The 21,495-nt window shown below is 40.1% G+C and overlaps 1 protein-coding gene across 3 annotated transcripts in view; it reads left to right on the top strand.

The window, feature by feature from the left end:
* Positions 1-14,791, top strand: part of GOLGA5 (golgin A5) — a 32,083-nt gene extending 17,292 nt beyond the window's left edge. The window contains exons 7-14 of one of the 3 annotated variants that reach the window (XR_012133713.1): positions 1,249-1,419; positions 3,817-3,945; positions 6,159-6,257; positions 8,365-8,590; positions 11,440-11,545; positions 12,937-13,000; positions 13,559-13,668; positions 14,321-14,791. Coding sequence is in view for 2 of the 3 variants with exons in the window: in XM_017680575.3 (XP_017536064.3) it covers positions 1,249-1,419; positions 3,817-3,945; positions 6,159-6,257; positions 8,365-8,590; positions 11,440-11,545; positions 12,937-13,000; positions 14,321-14,401 (876 nt within the window). In the remaining variant the exon portion in view is untranslated. The remainder of the gene's footprint in view (positions 1-1,248; positions 1,420-3,816; positions 3,946-6,158; positions 6,258-8,364; positions 8,591-11,439; positions 11,546-12,936; positions 13,001-13,558; positions 13,669-14,320) is intronic. The other 2 variants (XM_017680575.3, XM_036991633.2) reach the window with 2 other exon arrangements.
* Positions 14,792-21,495: the final 6,704 nt, after the last annotated feature.

Raw genomic sequence — 21,495 nt, 5'->3', positions numbered from 1 at the left:
AAATATGATCATGTTTATTTTGGAAAATTAGAAAAGTTTGAAGGAAACATTCGTAATTCTACCACATAAAAAGGAAAAACTATTTTTGATGGAGGAAGGTAACTTTCAAATATTATATTTAAGGTAAATATATTTTAAGTGAAAGAGCTGATGGTCCTGATTATTACTGGCCTAGAATTATGGCACTTTTTAAACTAATCTTCTTGTATCAGATCTCTTTTTGCAACTCATCCATTATACCAGGGGGCGGCAAACTTTACAGAGGGCCAGCTAGCACATATTGTAGCCTTTGTGGGCTGTGTGTGGTCTCCATTACATATTCTTTGTTTTTACTTATATGAACCTTTAAAAGTATAGACCATTCTTAGCTTGTGGGCTGTACAGAAACAGGCCATAGGTCAGATCTGGTCCATCGATCAAGTGTATGAACATTGCTTTATACCACTGCCAGAATAACCCTCCTAAAATGCCTGTCTGGTCATATCACTTCCCTGTCTACTTCTGGTCATGTGTTTTAGCCTACCAAATACAATTCAAACATTTTAGCCTGCTGTCTGAAGCCCCCACCAGTTGGTCCTAATTTAATATATGAGCATATCTCATAATCCTTTCTTACAGGCCCTAATGCTTTTGCATTTTTATGCTTTGCACAAAATCCTAGCCATTTTCCCCTACACCTCTTAAAATCCTAGCTGTTTTTCAAGACCAGCATAACTTCTGTCTTTCAAATAAAACCTTCCCTTCTCCAGAAGTGGTTTCTCCTCCTTGGAACTCTGCAAGTAATCTTACCATATCCCCTCTCAACTTGTGTTTATTGCCTTCTATTGGATACTTGTAACTTCCTTTTTGTTTGTAAGGCATTGGGTACTGTCGGGAGTGAGAGATACTATCTTCATTACATAGGACACTTAGCACAGTGCCAAATCCATTGAAGGTTTACTCCAAATCCATTTACTCCATAAACTTTCATTGAGTGGAAAGTAATGGAGGAAAAAAGCATGAGAAAGTATGAGAAGAATCTTGTTAATAAGTTTTCAGCAATAATGTGGTCCTAGGGACCAAAATCCAAGGACATTGTACAGCAAGGCTCTGTTGCATTTGTATCTCAATGGATTTAACAATGGACTTTATATGTTGGAGTATATAATAGGAATATTTCCATAATGTTATACTTGGCATATGGTAGATGATATTAAATATACAAACTAATCTCTGCTTTGCTTAAAGACATTTCCTTTTTTATAATAGTCTAAAGAAAAATTGATTAACAGCTTAAAGGAAGGCTCCAGTTTTGAAGGCCTAGATAACAATGCTGCTAATAGCATGGAGCTCGAAGAACTTCGGCATGAAAAGGAGATGCAAAGGGAGGAAATACAGAAGCTGGTGGCTCAGATACATCAGCTGAGATCTGAATTACAGGTAAGATTCATTATGGTTTAGCTTCACAACCATTCTCCCCAGGCTCCTAGCAGGTTGGAAGGTGATAGATTCTGTATTTGGGGGAAAGGTATCAGTGAAGTAGCATGTGAAATTCCTGCTGGAGTATCAGGCACCATATAAAAGTGAATCTAAAACAATAGGTTTCCTGTCCGTTGATTTGACTGTAAAGTTACAGGAATAACAAACATAGGTAACGAGACTCATTCATTCAACAAATACTTAGCAAGTATCTGCCATGTGCCAGACATCTTCTAGGCTTGGAGTTACAACACAGAACCAGACAGAATCTTCATATTTACTGACCTTACATTCTTGTGGTTAAAAACAAGTTAGATTTGGGCTTGTCTGTAAAACTGGAATGTTTTCTGGTACTAGAATGGGCTTGGGAATGATATTTTAATTATAGTTTCATCCATAATCTTATCATTTATAGTTGATAATTCCTCTATTTATCTAACAGTAAATCGGGCTGTTAATTTACAGTAAGCATGGGGTCTTTGACATAAATATCATAGGTGGGGTCCCTGAGGATGAGAGAAGATAAAGTGCAGGGTCATAAACTTTTAAAAATAAATTTTTTGCTAAGTTCATCCATGCATTAACTCATCAAATTATTGATTTGTAAGGTGTACATAAACTACAAAGAAAGTGTGGAAGTTGTGAGAACAGGATATCTGATCTAGAGCATAGGCCTCACTCTCAGACATGACTATGTCAGATCTGAATATAGATCTCATCCTTGGCACTTAATACATGTGTTACCTGTACAAGACACTTACCTTGCTGAGCCTTAGTTTTCTTACCTGTAAAATGCAGATACACAAAGGCTCTGTATAGAGAGGATGAGGGACATGTGTATGTGGGCCTAGCATTGTTCCTGACATGAAACAGACCCTTAGTAATAGTAGCTGCTTTGCTTCTGGATTTATTTCTTACTGGCCTAGTAGGAGAGCTGGTAAAGGCTGTTGTCCTCAGAGTCTTTTAAGTAGGATTTTTTTTTTGTAAATAATTTTGAATTCCAAATAATTTGACCCCAGGAACTTGAGTAGATGCTGTTCTTACTCATACCTTTTCTTATTCATGCATGTCTTTTGGGTAAGATCATGAAAAATATGATTTGTTGCATTTAACATTTCATCCTTACTCCAGCATCACTGACGACATTGACCTGTTTTCCTACCCTTCTCAAGAACTTTATGAAATCTGTAATAAAGATTATAGTATTAGGTCTAGCAAAACCAGAGAATTAAATGACTATAATAGCTATCATTTACTGAGTACTTATGTATCAAGCCCTATACTAAGCTCTCAACATACGTCCTTTTGATTATTCCTTACCATAACCCTGTAAGGGAAATGGCATATTCTCGTTTTACCATCTGAAGAAATTCAGGCATGGAGGAGAGTCATTTTCATGGCCGGTAAAGTGGCAGAGCCAGAACCTTTGTCTCATTTCAGAACACGTTCTTAAGCACTACGCATACTGCCTGCCTCTCAAGAATTCATCTGATTTAGTCAAATTGATGATTAAAAGGGTTAATCTACCTTTTATTAACCCTGAAAACTAGTGGTATGGGAAAGTACTTACTGCTATTTTCCTCTAAATCTACAGAATTATACTCTGATTATCTGGAAGTATCATTAATCTATCAGTTCTTTCAAACAAAATGTGAAGTGCCAGAGTTTGTGGAGATGAGTATAGGACAGAATGCACCAAAAGATAAAAGCAAAATTACAATGCCAATGTTAATCTCATGTAGTACCGTGTGAATGGACACATGCTTAGCCCACATGCGGAAAATGTGGAGACCTAGAGCCGTATCTTTTGCCACTAGTAGATTTCACAGGAAATCCAGAAGTTGATTTTTTAATTTGAAGAAGTGAAAATAGTGACACCAAGTGAAGAAGTAACGATGAGCAATATGGGAAGATGTAAAAACAGATAATAGTTATAAAGCAAAATAATAATAATAATAATATGCTAACCTTAGGTAATATGAGAGAAAAGCTGTATTCTGACTGACAGTTGATAACACACAAAAAAACGAATTAGAACGTGCAATTTCAAGGGGCTAATGCATTGAATTCCTCTTTGATGTTATGTTTCTGTCTCATTAGCATTTGAATAGAGATTCAAATCTCCCAGTGAGTCTACTCATACTCATTAAACCAAAAGGTTTTTGTGCTGTGGCAGTTACAGAGTTCTGTCCATTTGTCTCACCATGAGCCATATTATGTAATAGTGTCAGTTTATATTCTCCTTCTAGGCTGAAGCCATGTGTTGCTCATCTTTATCCCTCCAGTGCCTGCTGAGCCCAGCAGATGTTGAACTGAACAGTTAATTATTGCTTTCACAAGTAAGGTTCATCTTTTTAGGATATGGAGGCTCAGCAGGTCAGTGAAGCAGAGTCAGCAAGAGAACAGTTACAAGATCTGCAAGACCAAATAGCCAGACATAAAGCATCTAAACAAGAACTAGAGGCAGAACTGGACCGCCAGAAGCAGGCAAGTGTTTGAAAGTGTTGATTACTGGTGGAGACTCCCCACTAGCAGTCATCCGTGCAGACTCTCCGTAAAGCAACTTTCCAAAATTCTTACAGGATGGGCTTGGAGTATTAATGATAGATGGGCCTTCCAGGTCTCTCCTGCCTTATCCCTGCCCACTCTCCTCATTGTTTGTTTTTCAACAGATGAAAAAATAGAGGCATAAAATGGATGTGGGACTTGCGCAGTATCACCCAACTAGAGAATAGAATAGCACCCAGGATTCCTGTCCCAGAACTCCTTCTGTTACCCTGTCTGTATTTTATCTCCTTATCAGAGTATGTATGTATGTATGTACAGAAAACTTAAAAACTTCAGTTGATTTTCATATTTTATTACATTTATACTTTCTAGGAGTAACAGTAAATATTACTTAATAGAAATAGAAATACAGCATTAGTGCCATATTAGACTGCTCTTTCTGTTTGAGAAAAAATGCTTATAACAGACTTTTCTTACAAATCATGTCTAAAAGTGTATTTCACTGTTCAAGTACCAGTTATGTGCTCCCCAAGCCAAATTATTTTACTTTAATATACTTATATAGTAGCTTCAGTATTAATAGTTAACCATGCTTATAGCCACATTTTCAGAATAAGATTCTATATCTGATATTAACAACATGTATAATTTACTGAGTAATGACATGTTACAGGCACTTCGTATGCATTACTTTATTTCCTCCTCAGTAATATCTGTAGTTTCTTCATTACAGAAAAGAAAGCTATTCCTACAATTCTTAGTACATCACTTACAACATTTCCAGCTTTGCATATTCTCTATAGATTTTTTTTCATCCGAATTTATCATTCCTGAAACTGGTTCTAGTCTCAGAGAAGTGTTTATTATGAAAGTAGCACTTAAATCTGTTTCTTGAGTAGTGAGAGAAAAGCTCGCCAAGTAGCAATATACAGGGTACATTCCAGACCATCTTAGATAATTTAGTTACAAGATGAACTGTCCTTGCAAAAATTGCATTTTAATTTACTCAAGGAGCTCTTACATATTACCAGGCAGAAATTTGATGTTCCTGATGGTAGTGAGATTATTTTCATTTTATTATGGCAGATGGTTTTACCACCTCCAGTTCTAGTGCCCTTTTTTACAAATGAGAGAGTAAGTAGAAGAGAATATAACTAGAGGCTTTTTATTTATTAATAAGATGTTCTAGATGCAAAGTATTTAGCCTTGGGATTGAATGGTCCTGTAATGCTCCTTATTAATTTAAGTACTTTCAACCTTAAATTTTGTGCTAATCTAGAGAAGTCAGGCAAACCTTCTTGTAAATTGTTATTTTTCTGTCCTAAACCTTTCTTATTTTCTTTTTTCACTTACCTCAATTTTTTCAGTCTGTGAAATGAACAGGTTGAACTAAATGTCTAATGCAGTCTCTAGTGGTTTGACCCATGTCGTGTTCACTACCTCATACAGCTCCCTTTACTAACCCTGTCTGCATAGTTGAGCTTAATGCTTTTGAAGGTACTTAATTCTCTTCCTTCCCTGACATGTGCTTTGCTCTTGAGTTCTGACCTGACTCTGGCTGAGCACATGCATTGTACAGGCTAACAGTGTATTAGTGCTGCTGTTAGTGAATCTGGAGGCCTTCCTTCCCTCCGTCTCTTGTATCAGTGATAGTGCAAACAGTAGTGCAAGATACTGTCTGATACAAATAAGCCAATGAAAGCTGCTTAACATCGTTAATCACTGGGGAAGTACTCATTGAAACCACAGGGAGATACCACCACGTACAAACTTCAGTAGCTACACTTACAGAGGCTGACGATACCAAATGTTGGAAAGAAGGTGAAGATCTCATATTGCTATGGGAGTGCAAAATGGTACAGATATTTTGAAAACAATATGGCAGGTTTTTTTCTGTAAGTTAGACATATACTTGCATGATGCAGCAATTCTATTCCTACTTGTCTGCCCAAGAAAAATGAAAACATATGAACACATAAAGAGTTGTGCTTGGATATTCATCATATACAGATTGGTACATCTTGCTGAAGTACTAACTTTTCATCAGACCCATCCAAGTCTGTTCATTTATTCATTCAGCATATGCATAGCACATACTGAGGGCCTGCTATGTGTCAGGCGTTGTTTCAAGTACGGGGGATGAAATAGGGAGCACTGATCTAGCTTTTGTTTATTCATGCCTCACTCCGTAGGAATTCCACTACATGGAAGAAGATCTGTATCGAACAAAGAACACATTACAAAGCAGAATTAAAGATAGAGAAGAAGAAATTCAAAAACTCAGGAATCAGGTATGAATCCATGTTTACAACTTGGGAAAAGATACCATTGTAAAGCTACATTTTTTTTGAAGGCTACATACAGTAAGACCTTCTTTTCCCATATTTTCATCTGAATTCTGTTACTGCAGTAATATATTATTTTTAACTGATAGACTCAAGTGGCATTAGTAGGAAATTCTCTGTGTTTGCTATATTCTGTGACCTGCTTCTTAGGAAGTACCTTGCAGCCAAAGCCATCCAGGGAGTTGTGATTTACCCCAAGATTTCGTACCTTCTAACGTCAGTGGTGGTCGTGCTGGTTGCCAGTTTCATAGTTGTGGTTTCTTTTTCGTATACTTGATGATCTAATGGTAAGTCTTCCACTTAACAATTGATGGGTCTTTCATGAAGTCGCCTAGACCTTTCTTTAATTGTGAAAATGCAAAACATAGAAAATAACATGTGCCTACAACCCAGATTTACCATTCTGTCACTGATGGAATCATGCATTCATGTGCCCTGTACTGTAGATTTTCCTTTCCTCCCTTATATTCCTGCCTTATGTTTACAGTGTCATTTCTTTTCTTACATTCATTGACTTAATAAATAATGGACTCATCGACCATCTAAATCATTTAAATGAATATTCTTCAATTTTTAATTGGCTAATGACTTATTTTGTACATGAAAAGTCAAATAATTGTAGTTTTTAAAGTTCTCATTCTTAATAGTAGTCCATAATTTTAAATGTTTCAAAGTATTTTAATTTTTATGCATTGGAAACAGCTAACATATTTGAGTATTCCCTCTTCCCTTGCCTGCATATGTGAAATTCTTACAAATGGTAGCATGACTTGCTAGTGAAAAATCAAAAGAAAGAAGCATAAACCACCACTTGGTAGTTATTTGTTGTGGACCTAGCCCTGCACTTAATTTGTGGGTGTGCCGTGAGGAATTTAGAGGGAAGGAAGCTAGTTTTCCTTAAGTGCCTACCATATTATAGGTACTTTGTTAGATATTTTATATTTATTTCATTTAGACATCACATCCTATGAGCGGGGAAACTGAGGCCCAGAGGCTGCTCAGGGTTGTAGCTTTGTACAAGGCTGCAGCTAGGAAATGACAGAGCTGGGCTTTTAAACTTCAGTCGATCTGTCAGCCTCCTTCCCAACTGTATTGGTGCAGACAGTGATTCTTGTTCTCACAGAGCTGATAAACCGTTTCATGGAGAGGTAAAATGGACTCCCATTTAACCATGTTATCAGAGTGACTAATAAATGTCAAGATAGTCATTAAGAGTCTAAAAGACGGTTGAGATCAGCATGGGCTAGAGTAGTTGGACAGCGCTTCAAGGAAGAGGCCGTGAAGGCGGCAGAACTAGAGTAGGGAAGGGCCTCGGTTTTCCAAACGGGGAAAATGTGAACAGCAGAACAGAGGCTGAATGGGAGGACATAGTGGGAAATGGTGACAGATGAGAACAAATAGAGGAGGAAAGTAAGGCATTTGTTAAAACCAGCTGTCAGCCAGCCAGTTGGTTGGTACCTACGATAAAGTTCTCGTGTTCTATCCCTAAGTACTGTGTGCAGCAAGTGCTGTTATCCTCACTTGGAGATAAGAACACTGAGTCAGGGAGGTGTGGCCGTTTGTGCAGAGACAGACAGCTAGGCAATCGCAGAGCAGAGGTGGAGACCTCAGGCTGCGGTCTTCGCACTGCACCGTCACTGTTGAGTTACAGAGGCTTTTGAATTCATCTCGGGAACAGTGAACCGTGTCCCACAGATCAGTGCCTTCAAATATTTTCACCGTGATGCCACAGTAAGAAAGAAGGTTTCTGTTGTGTCTCGGTATTCACATGTGCTTACACATAGAAAACTAAAACAAATTTCACAAAATGATATTTCACATATCATGTGCTCTGTACTCCAGTTGGTCCCACTCTGTTCTATTACATATTTTAAAATGTGGATTGTGACCCATTAATACAGTTTGAAAATCATTTCTGTAGGCAGTGGAAGAATCGTCATAGAGTTTTGGAAAAATCACTTCATGCCACAGTTGACCTGTGGGACTGTAGTAATACAGTTTCTGTGATAACTTTTGTTTGCTGTAATAATTTTATGAACACTTTGTTTTTCAGCTTACGAATAAAACTCTAAGCAATAGCAGTCCGTCTGAGTTAGAAAACCGACTCCACCAGCTAACAGAGACTCTCATCCAGAAGCAGACCATGCTGGAGAGTCTGAGCACAGAGAAGAACTCGCTGGTCTTCCAGCTGGAGCGCCTCGAGCAGCAGGTGAACTCGGCTGCTGGAAGTACTAGTAACGGGTCTTCTATTAATATGTCTGGAGTTGACAACGGTGAAGGTAACGGAGGAATCTCAGAGAATGTTTCATTGTCTTAATTTCCAAGCTTGCTAAGTCACACATGACTGTGGATAGTTACAGAAAGACTTTTTTTATTGAAAAGAAGCTTCATCCAGCAGAGCACCGCTTTTCTCCTGAATGCGGCCTAGGCCGTGTGCGGTTTGATGTGACTGTTCACGAACTGGACAGTGGACTGACCAGCATCCCTCACTAGTGTGGGGCTTGAAGAAAGGAGGCCTGAGGGCTGATAATCCTAATGGAACATGTGGGACACCCAACAAGGTGCTGCTGACAAGGCAAAAAATTCAGCAGGGAGGGCATTTCAGGAAGCTCACCGGAAGATTCGCTTCGATGACCTTCCAATCCATAATTACGGATATTAAAGCTAATACATAGTCACATAAGCATATCCATTCTCTCTAATTTTAATAGAGGAACCCATAGGTTCCCAAAATACATAATCAGAAAGAACATTAAAGATTTTAATATAAGGTTCAACAGGTCAGGTTTTTGATCTTAGAACTTTACTACTTAATCTACAAAGTAGTCATTCAGCAGACCTTTCAGTTCTTTGGCTTTAAACCTCAAGGGTGTTTTTTTAACTTTTCAAAAAAATGATGTTATTTTATATATTTTCTTAAATAACACATGATCACTGAAAAGAAATACAAAAAAAGATAATTAAGACCACCTGTTAATGTTTGCAGTATGTTTTATTGATTTTTAACCTTTTCATACAAATAGGTTTTCATAATATATATTTTTAGCTAATTAATTTATTAATGTGTCATTGATATACAATATTATGAAGGTTTCACATGAGCAACATTGTGGTTTCAAAATTCACCCATACTATCAAGTCCCCTGCCCACCCCATTGTAATCACTGTCCATCAGCGTAGTAAGATGCTATAGAGTCATTATTTGTCTTCTCTGTGCTGTACTGCCTTCCCCGTGACCTTCCTGTATTGTCCTGCCTGTCGTGTGAGTGCTGATTATAACAGTGCCCCTTAATCCTTTTATCCCTCCCTCCCCATCCACCCTCCCACACCTCTTCCCTTTGGTAACTGCTACTCCCTTCTCAGAGGCTGTGAGTCTGCTGCTGTTTTCTTCCTTCAGTTTTGCTTTGTTGTTACACTCCACAAAAGAGTGAAATTATTTGGTACTTGTCTTTCTCCGCCTGGCTTATTTCACTGAGCATAATACCCTCTAGCTCCATCCATTGTTGCAAATAGTGGGATTCATAATATATTTTATACAGCAGTTTATGTATTGCCTCATAGAAATCTTATCACATGGAAATACCATAATTTGTTTAATCAATCCTTATGGTTGAGGATTTAGATTGTTGCCAATTATGTCAATATAAATAGTTCTGAGAAAAATATCTTACATAAAATCTTTTACTTTTTTGGATACATTATTGGAAATGGAATTGCTAGGTCCCTGGGTATACATACTTAAAGGTTTTTTATTTTTGTTGCCAAAATCAGCAAATAATTATTAAGTGCCTACTTGGTACCAGGTACTGTTATAGGCATTGGAGGTATAGTGGTCAACAAAAAAGACTACAGTCTCTGCCCTGTGGCCTTACATTCTGGTGTTGTGGGGAAATACAGGTAGAGGACACAGGCAATAAACAAATTATGTGAGCTGGTGATATGTGCTGCAGAAGAAAATTAAGCAGGGAAGGGAGATAAAGGAAGATGAACATACAGGGATGGGATTGTGACATAAATAGGGTGGTCCAAGAAAACCTCATTGAAAGGTGGCACTTTATTGAAGTCCAAAGGAGGGGAAATAGTATGCTCACCCTAAAGGAGGTCTGCAGGAAAAGTGTTCCAGGCAGAGAGATGAGCAGGTGCAAAGGCCCTGAGGCAGGAGTGTTGCTGGCATGTTGCAGAAACAGCAAAGAGGCTAGTGTAGCTGCAGTAGACTGAGTGTGGGGGAGAAAGTAGTTTAAGGTAAAGTCAGAGAATGTGGAGGAGGGCTGTTCAGGCCTGTATAGGACAGAGTATAAGGACGTTTACTCTGAATGAAATAGGAAGCCATTGAAGGGTCTTGACAGGGGTGACTGATCTGACTTGCATTACATCAAAATGCTTCTGGGTTCTGCATCCAGAATAGACTGCAGGGAGCTAAGAGTGGAGGCGGGGCACAGGAAGGAGCCAGTGTGTAACCTACATGAGAGATGGAGGTGGTGAAGGCCACAGTGGGGGCAGGGGGATTTATGTAAAGGTGAGCCTTCTGAATATGCTGGTAAATTGGATATGGAGTTTTAGAGAAAGGAAGGAGTGAAGGTTTTCGGCCTGTGCAGATGAGATGATGGAGTTGTCATGTCTGAGATGGGAAACTGTAGGATGAGTGGGTTGGCAGGGAGGGCGGGAAATCCGATCATAGTTTTGGGCATGCCAAGTTTGAGATGTCTGTTAGGCATCCAAATGTTAATGAAATAGGCAATTGGACGAGTCTGGGGTTGAGGGAGGTGGAGGCTGAAGATACAAATCAGGGAGTTGTCAGCTGTGTAGAAAGGGCAGCCTCACTCTTCATAGCACAGGAGGAAAGTGCTCACTAAAACTGACTCTTGGCAGCACTTGGTATCTGTGAACTTTCATTTTTGCTGATTTCATGGGGAAATAATTTTCTTAGTCTTTAAATTCTTTTTGTAGATATGGAAGTTTAATCAAATATATCTGATTTTCTTTATTGTTTCATCTTTGGATGTAATGCTTGGAAAGTTGGCCTAGGGACTTTCTTCTACATGTAATATAATGCATGCTCAACTGTAATTTTGTTAGGACATTGGTTTTGGTGTTTGTACATTCATCCATTATTTTCTTGTTTAAACAGGCACACGTCTGCGAAATGTTCCTGTTCTTTTTAATGACACAGAAACTAATCTGGCAGGAATGTATGGAAAAGTCCGCAAAGCTGCTAGTTCAATTGACCAGTTTAGGTAAGCAGTGCCGGTAACGGCGAGGGATGAACCAGCAACTGTTTTGCCCGAGCTCTGCAGTGGTTTCGGTCATAGGGAACCCCGTCAGGCAGAGCTAGTACTTAACGTGACACTTACCTCACTCCTTTCGTGATACTTGAGGGTCATCAGGTTGCTTTAAGACGTCTGTCTGTGCCTGTATTTATTGAAGATGATTAACCCTGTTTCTCTTCTTTCTATAATGAACTCTATTAAAAAAATGCTCAGTAAATCTCATTGAGAAAGACTCAGTCTCATGGAAACACATCCATTGAATGTTTTGGCTCATTACTTTATCTTGTGATTAAAATAAGATGATACTATACAGTACTTATTTTATGTATATTTCATATATGCCGCATAATAATATATAATTTATACATACATTATGTATATTTATAAGATTTTTATTCTAGCAGACATCTACCTTATAAAGAAAATATTTTAACAGTGTATATATATATATATAGCCTTGATGAATTTCACATCTCAGTAACCTCCTAAACTCTCTTACCTTTTAGTGTTTGTAATTAAACACACTTTTAATGAATTGTTGCATGTAGGGCAATCTTTTCTTACCGTTTTGTGTCAGAATAGAGCTATGGGGTTAAAAATAAGGGGGATGATCTACTTAACGTTCGTGAAGCTGTGGGTCTAGAATGCCATAGTCATTATCTACAAATTTTTAAGTATGTCTGTTTCAACTACTCATTTACTAAATTCATAATAATTTTTTAAAGACCTGTGTGCAAGGCACTGTGCTGTGGCCATGAAAGGAACTGAAAGGCGTAGAGGAAAGGTGCACTTGCTTGTGCATGTATGCGTATTGACAGGGAAAAATGTTGCAAAGAGCTGTGAGTAATAAGGTCTGGACATCAAATACTTCCCACAGAAATTTACTTTAAGTGTTCGCTTGAGTTTCTGTAGTTTTGTGCCTTTTAGAAGCATATGTGCACACAGAAGCTTAGCCATTCATGGATTAATTTCAGCCAAACTCTTTTTTCCTATTCATATGTTCACACTTGCCTTATCTTTTGTAACTTCTTTGGTCCCTAAAAGAAAAATGATTTAAGAGGGACCAAATTTGCCTCCTAGCGTCATAGCTAAAGAATTAGGGATACAGCTTGTGCTAGCGCTTAATGGCAAAGCCCCAGATAACGATGAAAGTATTTGTGCGTCGCTATGATATTTCTGTGTGGCTGCATCACGTCATCATTTAATAGTCTACTGGGAAACAGTCTTTCTTTTATGGTGGCCACATAAATGGTTTAAAGGAGAGAAACTTTAAAAGCACCATAGATGTTGGCACAGGAAGATAGGTTTTAAGTTTAACTCTCCTCTCCTGTTTTCTCCACCCACCACCATTTGCACAGCATCCGCCTGGGAATTTTTCTCCGAAGATACCCCATAGCACGAGTTTTTGTAATAATATATATGGTAAGTAAATTTGTTTGAAAAACAATGTACTTGATTTTTAACTAGTTTTTTTAGCTGCTCATCTTTTTAACTGAAAGGTTAGCAATCCATTTTGGTAGAGAAGAGAACTCATTTTTGGTCTTTTTTTTTTTCTTAAAGTATGCAAGTAAAGTTTGTAATTTGTTACAACTAAAATATAAATTGCTCAAAAGCTTTTCCTATAGTAAAATTATCTGTAGTGCAGTTTAACAGTCCCTCCATTTCTAAGCCCCTCTAATGTTAAAAATACAACACAAAAACAACTGGTTTCATTTTTATCTCGATGTAAAGTTGCTTTAATTATTTTCATGTGTTTTCCTTTATTTTCTAAAAGGATCTCAAGGTTGATGTATTTTCTGTCACATTTCTTAGCTCTACTGAAATGGTTACTGTGGTTTGGGATGCCTTTTCATCAGTGCTAGAGTCCATGAACTGTTCTGAGTGAGGGGGTCTGAGAGTAGTTGAGTTAAATTAAGACAGGCAGTTTTCTTGGAGGGGGTAAAAGTGTACTTAAAGAGAAATTTCTCTGTGATCCACTAGAGGGAAGAGTTATTCCTTTGAATGAAAAGTTTTTAAGAAGAGAGGGAATGGGAGAAAAAGAAAAAAAAGTGAATGGCATCAGAAAGGATTCAGAATACACCCACATCCAGGTGATTTCCCAGGGGTTAGAGATTACAGAGACCGCACGCCCCATCTGTCGGCCGGAGGTGTGCATTTGCACACTTAACGAGTGGCGAGGCATGTAGCAATGGAGCCTCACATCCCCTCAGCACTACCACGAGGCAGTTAGTGGAAATTTACCACTGTAGGTCCTGTGCTGGACCCTAAGTCAGTCTCTGAAACGTTAACACATTATTCCTATTAAGAATGTCTTCTCATCTCCTCCTCACCAAAATCATGGCTAAACCCTCTTTTAACACAAACCATAACTCTGTTCTAAAAAACCTTTCCAACCAACTTCATGTGTATCTAGATATTTTAATCATGCCATCTACTTTTCATTGCAGTCATCTGATTGGTTATGTATACATGTGCATATTATGAATGAGTTGAGGACTTTCACAATTCTCAACTAAGAATTCTATAGGTATCACAGCTCTTCAGTACCCACCATCACTTAGCTCATCTGTGCATTTGTGTCTTCATTATTTATCAGCAAACATGAGCCCCTACAATGTTGCAGGCACAGTGCTACCCACAGGAATGCAGACAAATAAGACATGCCCTCAGTGCACTACCAGTGGGCCTTTGGTGAAGATTGAATTCATTGGCTAATACAGACGTTGTTCTTCCTTTCTTTAGGCTTTGCTACACCTCTGGGTCATGATTGTTCTGTTGACCTACACGCCAGAAATGCACCACGACCAGCCACATGGCAAATGAGCTGAACCCAGTTATTTGAATGATTGGGTGTCTTTTTCCAGACTGCAGAAGGGCGAGTTGCCTAGAATTCCTGAGAAGGGTGCACAAGATTATTTTGTCACTACAAGCTTTTAACTTTTTAAGTTATTATGTAAGTACTGTGCTACCTAAATCATCTTCTGATTTTCTTCAGATGGTAAGAGTTTCTGAAACGGACAGTAACTTAACAAGCTCTCAGCTCTGCTTTTTCTGGCATCAGTGGTTCAGTGCATGTGTGTGCACACGTAGAGACGCTGGGTTTGTTCACCTCTGTGCAGACCGTTCTGTGTTTCAGGTGACACTCATTGTGGGTCATAATCAGGGAAACTAATTGTATTTAGTGATATAAATAAAATGTTCTCTTTTTGATAATTCAGTCTGCTTTTGTATTTTCACATATTTAACTTTGCAAATATAGATATAATTGTTTATATGTCACAGGCCTGATTGGTATAAATCTTTTTATAAATACACAAATAAAATTTGCTGTGCTTTTTTTTTCAAATACAACTTTTTCCCCCCACTGAACAAGACCTTTCCAGATGGGCTTTAGTGAGTGTAGCCAGAACCAGCAGCTGACGTCACATGTAACTGAATCCTAGCGGTAAGGCGCCTAGTCCGCGCCCGGCGGGTGCACTTCTCTCCTTTCCCATCCCCACAGCACTAATCTTGCTTTTTGATAATTATTCACTCACTCCCCCTTTTCTCCTTTTCTCTAGCCTTACCTTGGGTTGGCTCAGGACTTCCATAGCCCCTGCTTGTAGCACTTGGGAATCAAATCTGCTTTAGCCACTTTCTCATTTTTAAAACACTTCAGTGCAGAGATGTTACAGAGCTGTTGTTTGAACAGAGACATCTTGGCTTTAAGTCCAGTACAGTGTCTGTTTTCGCTTTCCTTTTAATCTACACGTCTGGATTTTCACTTTGTTCCCTGGGTATTGGTGGTCTCTCTGCACGTGTGACACATAGCTCTGGGGTGCACACGGATATGCTACTTCCTACCAGGACCGTCTTTGAGGTGGTCTGCTGGTGCCTAACCAGAAACCTGACCAGAGTCTCTATTCTGGTTCACCCACTGTGACTTGAATTGACCTATAAATTCCTCAAAAGATTTGATACACTAGTAGATGTTTATGTTTCTTATTTTTCATTAGAAGGTGAAGTTTTAAAGATCATCTTAGGTATTTCAGGGCCTCTTTTCAACTTATCATGAATAAAAAAGGCAGAAAGTAGTTCATCATCTGAAAGGGAAATGAAATATTAGTGGCAGGGTAGAGACACAGTATTGAATCTATGGGTTTTGTGTCGTGGCCTATCAGAGTCTGAGTTCCGAAGTCATGTCTCAAAATAAAGTGAGAATCTAGTCTTGTTAATATCTATTAAACATTTTTTTCTCTCTAATTTGTAAACATTTCTGGAAAATGATTAAAACCAGGTTACATACTTAAAACGGAAAACAGCACATGCTCCCCATCGTGTGTCGCCAGGCTTCCCGTCTCTGCGCGTCCTCCTGGCTCTCACTGGGATGCCTCTAAATCTTTTTGTTCAGTCTACACATTCTTGGCTTTGGAAACAGTTTGACAGTGTGTTTCCAATATTATTTTTCTGCAGTTACTTAAATCTTTATTTGAGTTTCAGTTTCATTATTCTTGGCCACTAACAAACTGGGGATTTTTTTTTAAATGTTCCCATTCACTTATCCTCAGATAGCATGAAACCTTCTCGACCTAATTAAAAGAATTGCATGACAGCCGAAAATGTTCCCTTCTCAGTCCAGTGTATTCATTTAAAGACATAGATACCTATGCACACATGCACGTTATCAGAGCTCGGTACTGCTTTGTATTGATAGCTATTGATTGGAAGTCAGATTATTTCATTCTAAGAAAATTTCCCTTTCTCTTGTGCTTACAAAACAACCATTTCAATTGCTACAGAAAAAAAAGCATGGGTTTTATTAAAATGTAGAGAAATGAGGCCCACCTTGTTAGTTGTGTGGAGGAGAGGCCTGAATGTCGGGCTGGGCAGTCCAGCCTTAGCTTACGAAGGCTCGCCTGCAGCCCACCCTGTTGGGGAAAACCAGCCACCCAAACATGCCTGGACTCCAGCTCCCCATGGCAAGAGGCCCACTGACTCAGAAAGGCCTGAGTGGACATCGTGGGCTGGCTGGAAGGAGGGGGGGGGAACCCGTGAGGCCAGAGAGGACAGTCAGGGACTAAAGGCCACGGGCACTTCGGGCTCTGATTGGTCAGAAGAAAGAAACGATTGAGACAAGTGTCTTATGGTTATCCTGAACATACTGAGACCAGCATCCCTGTTAATAACTCTTTGCCGAGTGAGAAAAACAAAGATTGAGTGTCTCTGAACTTCCACACATAAGATGGGTGATTTGCTTCCCAAACACAGACTCAAATACAACAAACATCTCAAAATAAGTAAAACTTTTCCTTTTGTAAGAACACTTCAGTGTCAACAGTGTTACATACAGAAGTCTTATTTTGTCTCAAAATAGATGTCTTTTTAAAAAGTGGGTTGTAAAAATTTTATTTTATGCCGTAATACTACAAAGTAATTCAAATGATGCAGTGTACGCTGGTTCCTCCTAGGGACTGGAAGTAGAGTGGAGACCAAAAGGCTCTGCTTTCTTGGGGCTTATATTTAAGGGGAAGGCAGTCTATAAACATATACATAGCGTATCACTCAGCATTAAATGCCAAGAAAAAAATGAGGTAAGATACACAGAAGAATGGGGGCGAGGCAGGGAAGTCCTTTGCAGGGCCTGAGCAAGATGGTGGGCCATGCATGTGGGGTGGGCTTCCCAGGCAGCAGGTTAAATAAGTTCAAAGCCTCTGAAATGGAACAAGCTTGCTGTGTTCAAGGAACAGCGTCAAGGAGGCCAGTGTGGCTGAAACAGAAGGAGGGAAAGGGAGACAGGAGTGTGGCGCCAGCCTTGGGGGGGCCTGTAGGCCAACGTGAGGGCTTTGAATTTGAAATCTCATTTAATGTCTCCTTAGTGAACCCCTCTGCCCCTGAACTACCAACTTGTTTAAACAGGGAAAACCTTTAAAAATCTATGGTTTTGAGATCTGAAGACTACACATGCTCTACAGGAAATGCTAAAGAGTGTGTATTTCATTTTGTTGAGGTGAGGGCAGGCTGAACCTGAGGGAGATATTTTCCTATGGATCCCAAAGATACCAAGAAAGAACCCCAAATCAAATCTGTAGGTTCCCCCATAACGCCTTGGTCTGCATTCACAATTAACTCTTCATGTTTGTTGAGGTCAAGGACGAATAGAAAAATGAAATTAAATCCAAGAGCAGAGTCCTCCCCATCTGAAGGCAAGTGTCCCTTTGGTGACACACTTTACTGACTGACCTTAGCACGGCCCACTGCCTGGCACTACCGCTTATGCTCAGAGCTCATAAATGCAAGTGTCTTAGGGCATTTCTGATCCTCAGAGGGCAAAGAGTATTTTTTTAAGTAATTTTTTTATCCCCTATTGTATCCTCAGTGTTAGACTGAGCCCGTAATTGGCCTTCATTTGAACTTCACTGACTGAAACCAGGCAAAGCACTAAATTCATGCCTGGATCCAGGAGTTGGGGGGGTCTTCACTAAGCTTCCACCCCATTCATCTAATTCCTAAAACCAAAGCAAAAAAGTGAAGTTGTAACTGCCTGGTACATGGACGGTGAGGACTTAGAATGAGCAGCCTGCCAGCATTTCCCCAAAGAGGGAAAAGCCCTGAGAATTTATAATATAGGAGCAAAAGGTGACCTGAGGATATAACTGGTCTTAGATGGACATGGTGAAGAACTTGACTTGTCGGGGCACGTTTGGTCATGCTCAGCGGACTCTCCAAAAGACAGGCAAGCCTGCCTCACAGTGGAAAAGACTTCTGAGAGCAATAATATACTTAGATTCAACTGTGGGAATTTCCGCAAAGAATATGATCAGGCCCTTCCCTAATACCGATCGTTAAGTTTCCTCTCTACTCCTCTTAGCTTCATGCCTTTCAGGGCTCGTTAAACTGCGTTTCCATGAAAGAGGTTTATTATGCATGTGAACTCACCAACTACTAGAAATTTGGTTTGATTCACAAACATGGTTTAGGTCCATTGAATTCAAGAGTTGATTAAAACCTTCAGTGTAATCACAGCTAGAACATGTATTCTGACAGGTCGATATCACCATCAAGGGGGTGAAAATTGGTTCATAGGAGGGCAAAAATATTACTGTTTTTGTACATAAGGCCCAGATATGCATGCAGTACATAACTATATATCTGTGGCATTGAGATGTTATAGAGGGTAGTAATGATGAAAAAAAAGGTGGAGAAATACTGGGCCTGGAGTGATTAGGCAGGGAGGCCAGTGTGGCTGGAGCAGAGAGAGGGCTTCTATGAAGCCGGCATCCCAACAAAGGCAACTTGGCTTTGAGCATCACGCATGACCTGGCCCTCACTACCTAGCGAGCTCCAAGCCACTCTCCCCATGTCATTTTACACTCCAGTGTCTTGTCCTGTACTAGTCTGTTACTTTCCAGTTATTCCCTGCCTCTTCGGATGGGCGGATTTTACTTCCTGCCCTGCTGATGTCAGCTGTGGCCTATGACCTGATTTGCTTTGGCCAGTGAAATGTGAGCAGAAGGGACATGTCTTGTTCCCAAGCAGAAGCCTTAAGCACCGTCTTGTGGTATTGCCCCTAACTTGTTCCTGCACCATGAGCCCAGCATGGTGCAGATGGGGGCTGCTCCTTCCACTAGGTCCTGGAGTGAAGAAGACATGCCGCAGAGCCAAAGCATGGAGCATGTTCACAGTGGACGTGTAGCTTGAGTGAAAAATAAGTCTTTGCTTTTGTGGGTCCCTGAGATCCGGGAGGCTGGTGTTTCCTGCAACGTGACCTAGCAAGAGCCAACAGTCCCCACCTGTGCACCATGCTCTCTCTCCGTGCCAGACCTCCCCCCTGCTTGGGATGCTTCTGGGCTCCCGTCTCCTCCTGGTGTCAGCTTAGATGCCTCTTTGTCTATGAAGCTGGAACTCCTCCAAAGAAGAAAAAAATACGAGGCTGGGGATCTGTAGTAGGCAGAACACTGGCTTAACATGGAAAGATTATCCTGAATTATCCTGCTGTGCCCAGTGTAATCATCAGGGCCCTTAAAAGATAGAAGAAGAAAACAGAGTCAGAGAAGGAGATATGATGACAGAAACAAAAGTCAGAATGATTCAATCACTGGCTTTGAAGAGAGAAGAAGGAGCCATGAGCCAACGGATGCAGGCAGCCTCTAGAAGCTGGAAAAGGCCAGAATGGATTCTCCCCTAGAGTTTCCATCAAGGCGTGCAGCCCTGCCCAGAACTTGATTTTAGTTCAGGGAGACCCACTTTGGACTTCTGACGACCAGAACTGTAAGAATAAATTTGTGTTGTCTTAAGCCACTGTGATGGTAGTAATTTGTTACAGCAGCAAAAGGCTGCTAACACGGTGTCCCTCCCTGGTTGTGAGCCCCCACAGCACACAGCAGTCTCCTAATTGAAATGCTTAGGCTGAACTGAGCTTCCCCTTCACTTTCCATCACACCAAGTAGACTCTAATCTACTGCTACTAATACATCAGCGTATCTCCAGAGCCTAGAAGAGTACAAGCACGTAAACAGTCAATGCAAATTTCTGGAATGAACACAACTTTTGAAACAAGGACTGATGAGGAACAGAGATGAGTGACATCAAAGAAGTGTAAACTTGAAATTGGGTATCGCTGCTTTCTGGTTTGGTTAACTAGCTGCGGTGCCGGGTGAGTCACTAGACATCGCTGACCCTCAATTTCCTCATCTTTAAGAATAGAGAAGCTGGAAGGAATCATGAAGAATTTCCCCATAGGTGAAAAGAGCATTTTCCAAATTGGAAGTGTATTCAAACGTTATTCATTGAGTGGTATGTTTATTTTAAAGTTGGATGGGACTGAGAAAGTGAAAAATGGCCCCACTGACAACCAGTCAACCGTGTTCCCAGCAGAACATAAACAATACTCCGAACAAGACGCTGACGAGGCCTACATACCCGGTCTTCTGCCAAGCACTGCTCTGTCTGAGCAAGTGCTGTTTCACCACTGCAACTCAAGCCCTCTGGGTGACTCTCACCGATATGGTCACCACACAGCCCCTGCCTCTTGAGAGCACCAGCCCAGAGCTGGACCTGATTCTTTAATGCCCCTCACAGTCACTGGACACAAACACAAACCCCAGAAAAAGCCCCTCTTGTCTCCCCTGCTGAGATGCTCCCGAGGACACAGTCTGTCTTGCTGCAGTAAACTTGACTTTGGGAGTTTACATTTTGTTTGTTTGGACTCCAGGTGTGGTCTGGTCAGCTGGCTCTGGTAGAAGCCCCTCATATTCAATCATAATTTCACCAACAAGCAGACAAGTTCAGAGACCCATCAAGGTCCCCCAAATAGCTTTAAAAATGAGATCACACATACCTTCTGTTTGTTTGCACATAGCCACATGTGTTTTGAACTATTTCGTTATTGAACATGTCAGTTTACCAAATGTGTCTGGTCAGAAGTCTTCTACTTCCCATCTTGGCTAGAGCCTTCTAGTAGCTTTTAGTTGCTGGAGAAAACCTGCTGTATTTTTGCAAATAATGCTTAGTCCTGGGGCAATGCCAGACATGTTCTGATGAGAGTTAATTGTTCTTTATCAGCATGAGAGGAAGCAGGTGTGTTTTTCCCACTGCCGTCTGATTTATTTCTTTGAGCTCCCGGGAGCAGACACTTCATCAGCCACCCAAGCAGGAAATTGCCTTTCTGCAGAAGGTAAACAAGACGTTTGCTTTTTTATCCATAAAATTGGACCTAAAAAGCATTTCACATCACTTGGGGTTTTTTTTTTCTGATTCTTAGAATAAAATACTCCATAATTGTGAAAACTAGAAAATTATAAAAAAGAAAATATCATCCATCTACATACCTACCACTCCAAACTAACAAGACTTCACTTCTTGGCCTATTTCCTTCCAGTCTTTTCTCCCCTCTTGTGTATGTGTATGTCTGTAGAACAGTCCAGAAGTGGAGAAAGCAA

Source organism: Manis javanica, chromosome 8 (assembly GCF_040802235.1).
Source record: "Manis javanica isolate MJ-LG chromosome 8, MJ_LKY, whole genome shotgun sequence".
NCBI classification, from domain to species: Eukaryota; Metazoa; Chordata; class Mammalia; order Pholidota; family Manidae; genus Manis; species Manis javanica.
The sequence above is the reverse complement of the archived record's forward strand: the minus strand, read 5'-3'. Positions and strand labels throughout refer to the sequence as shown.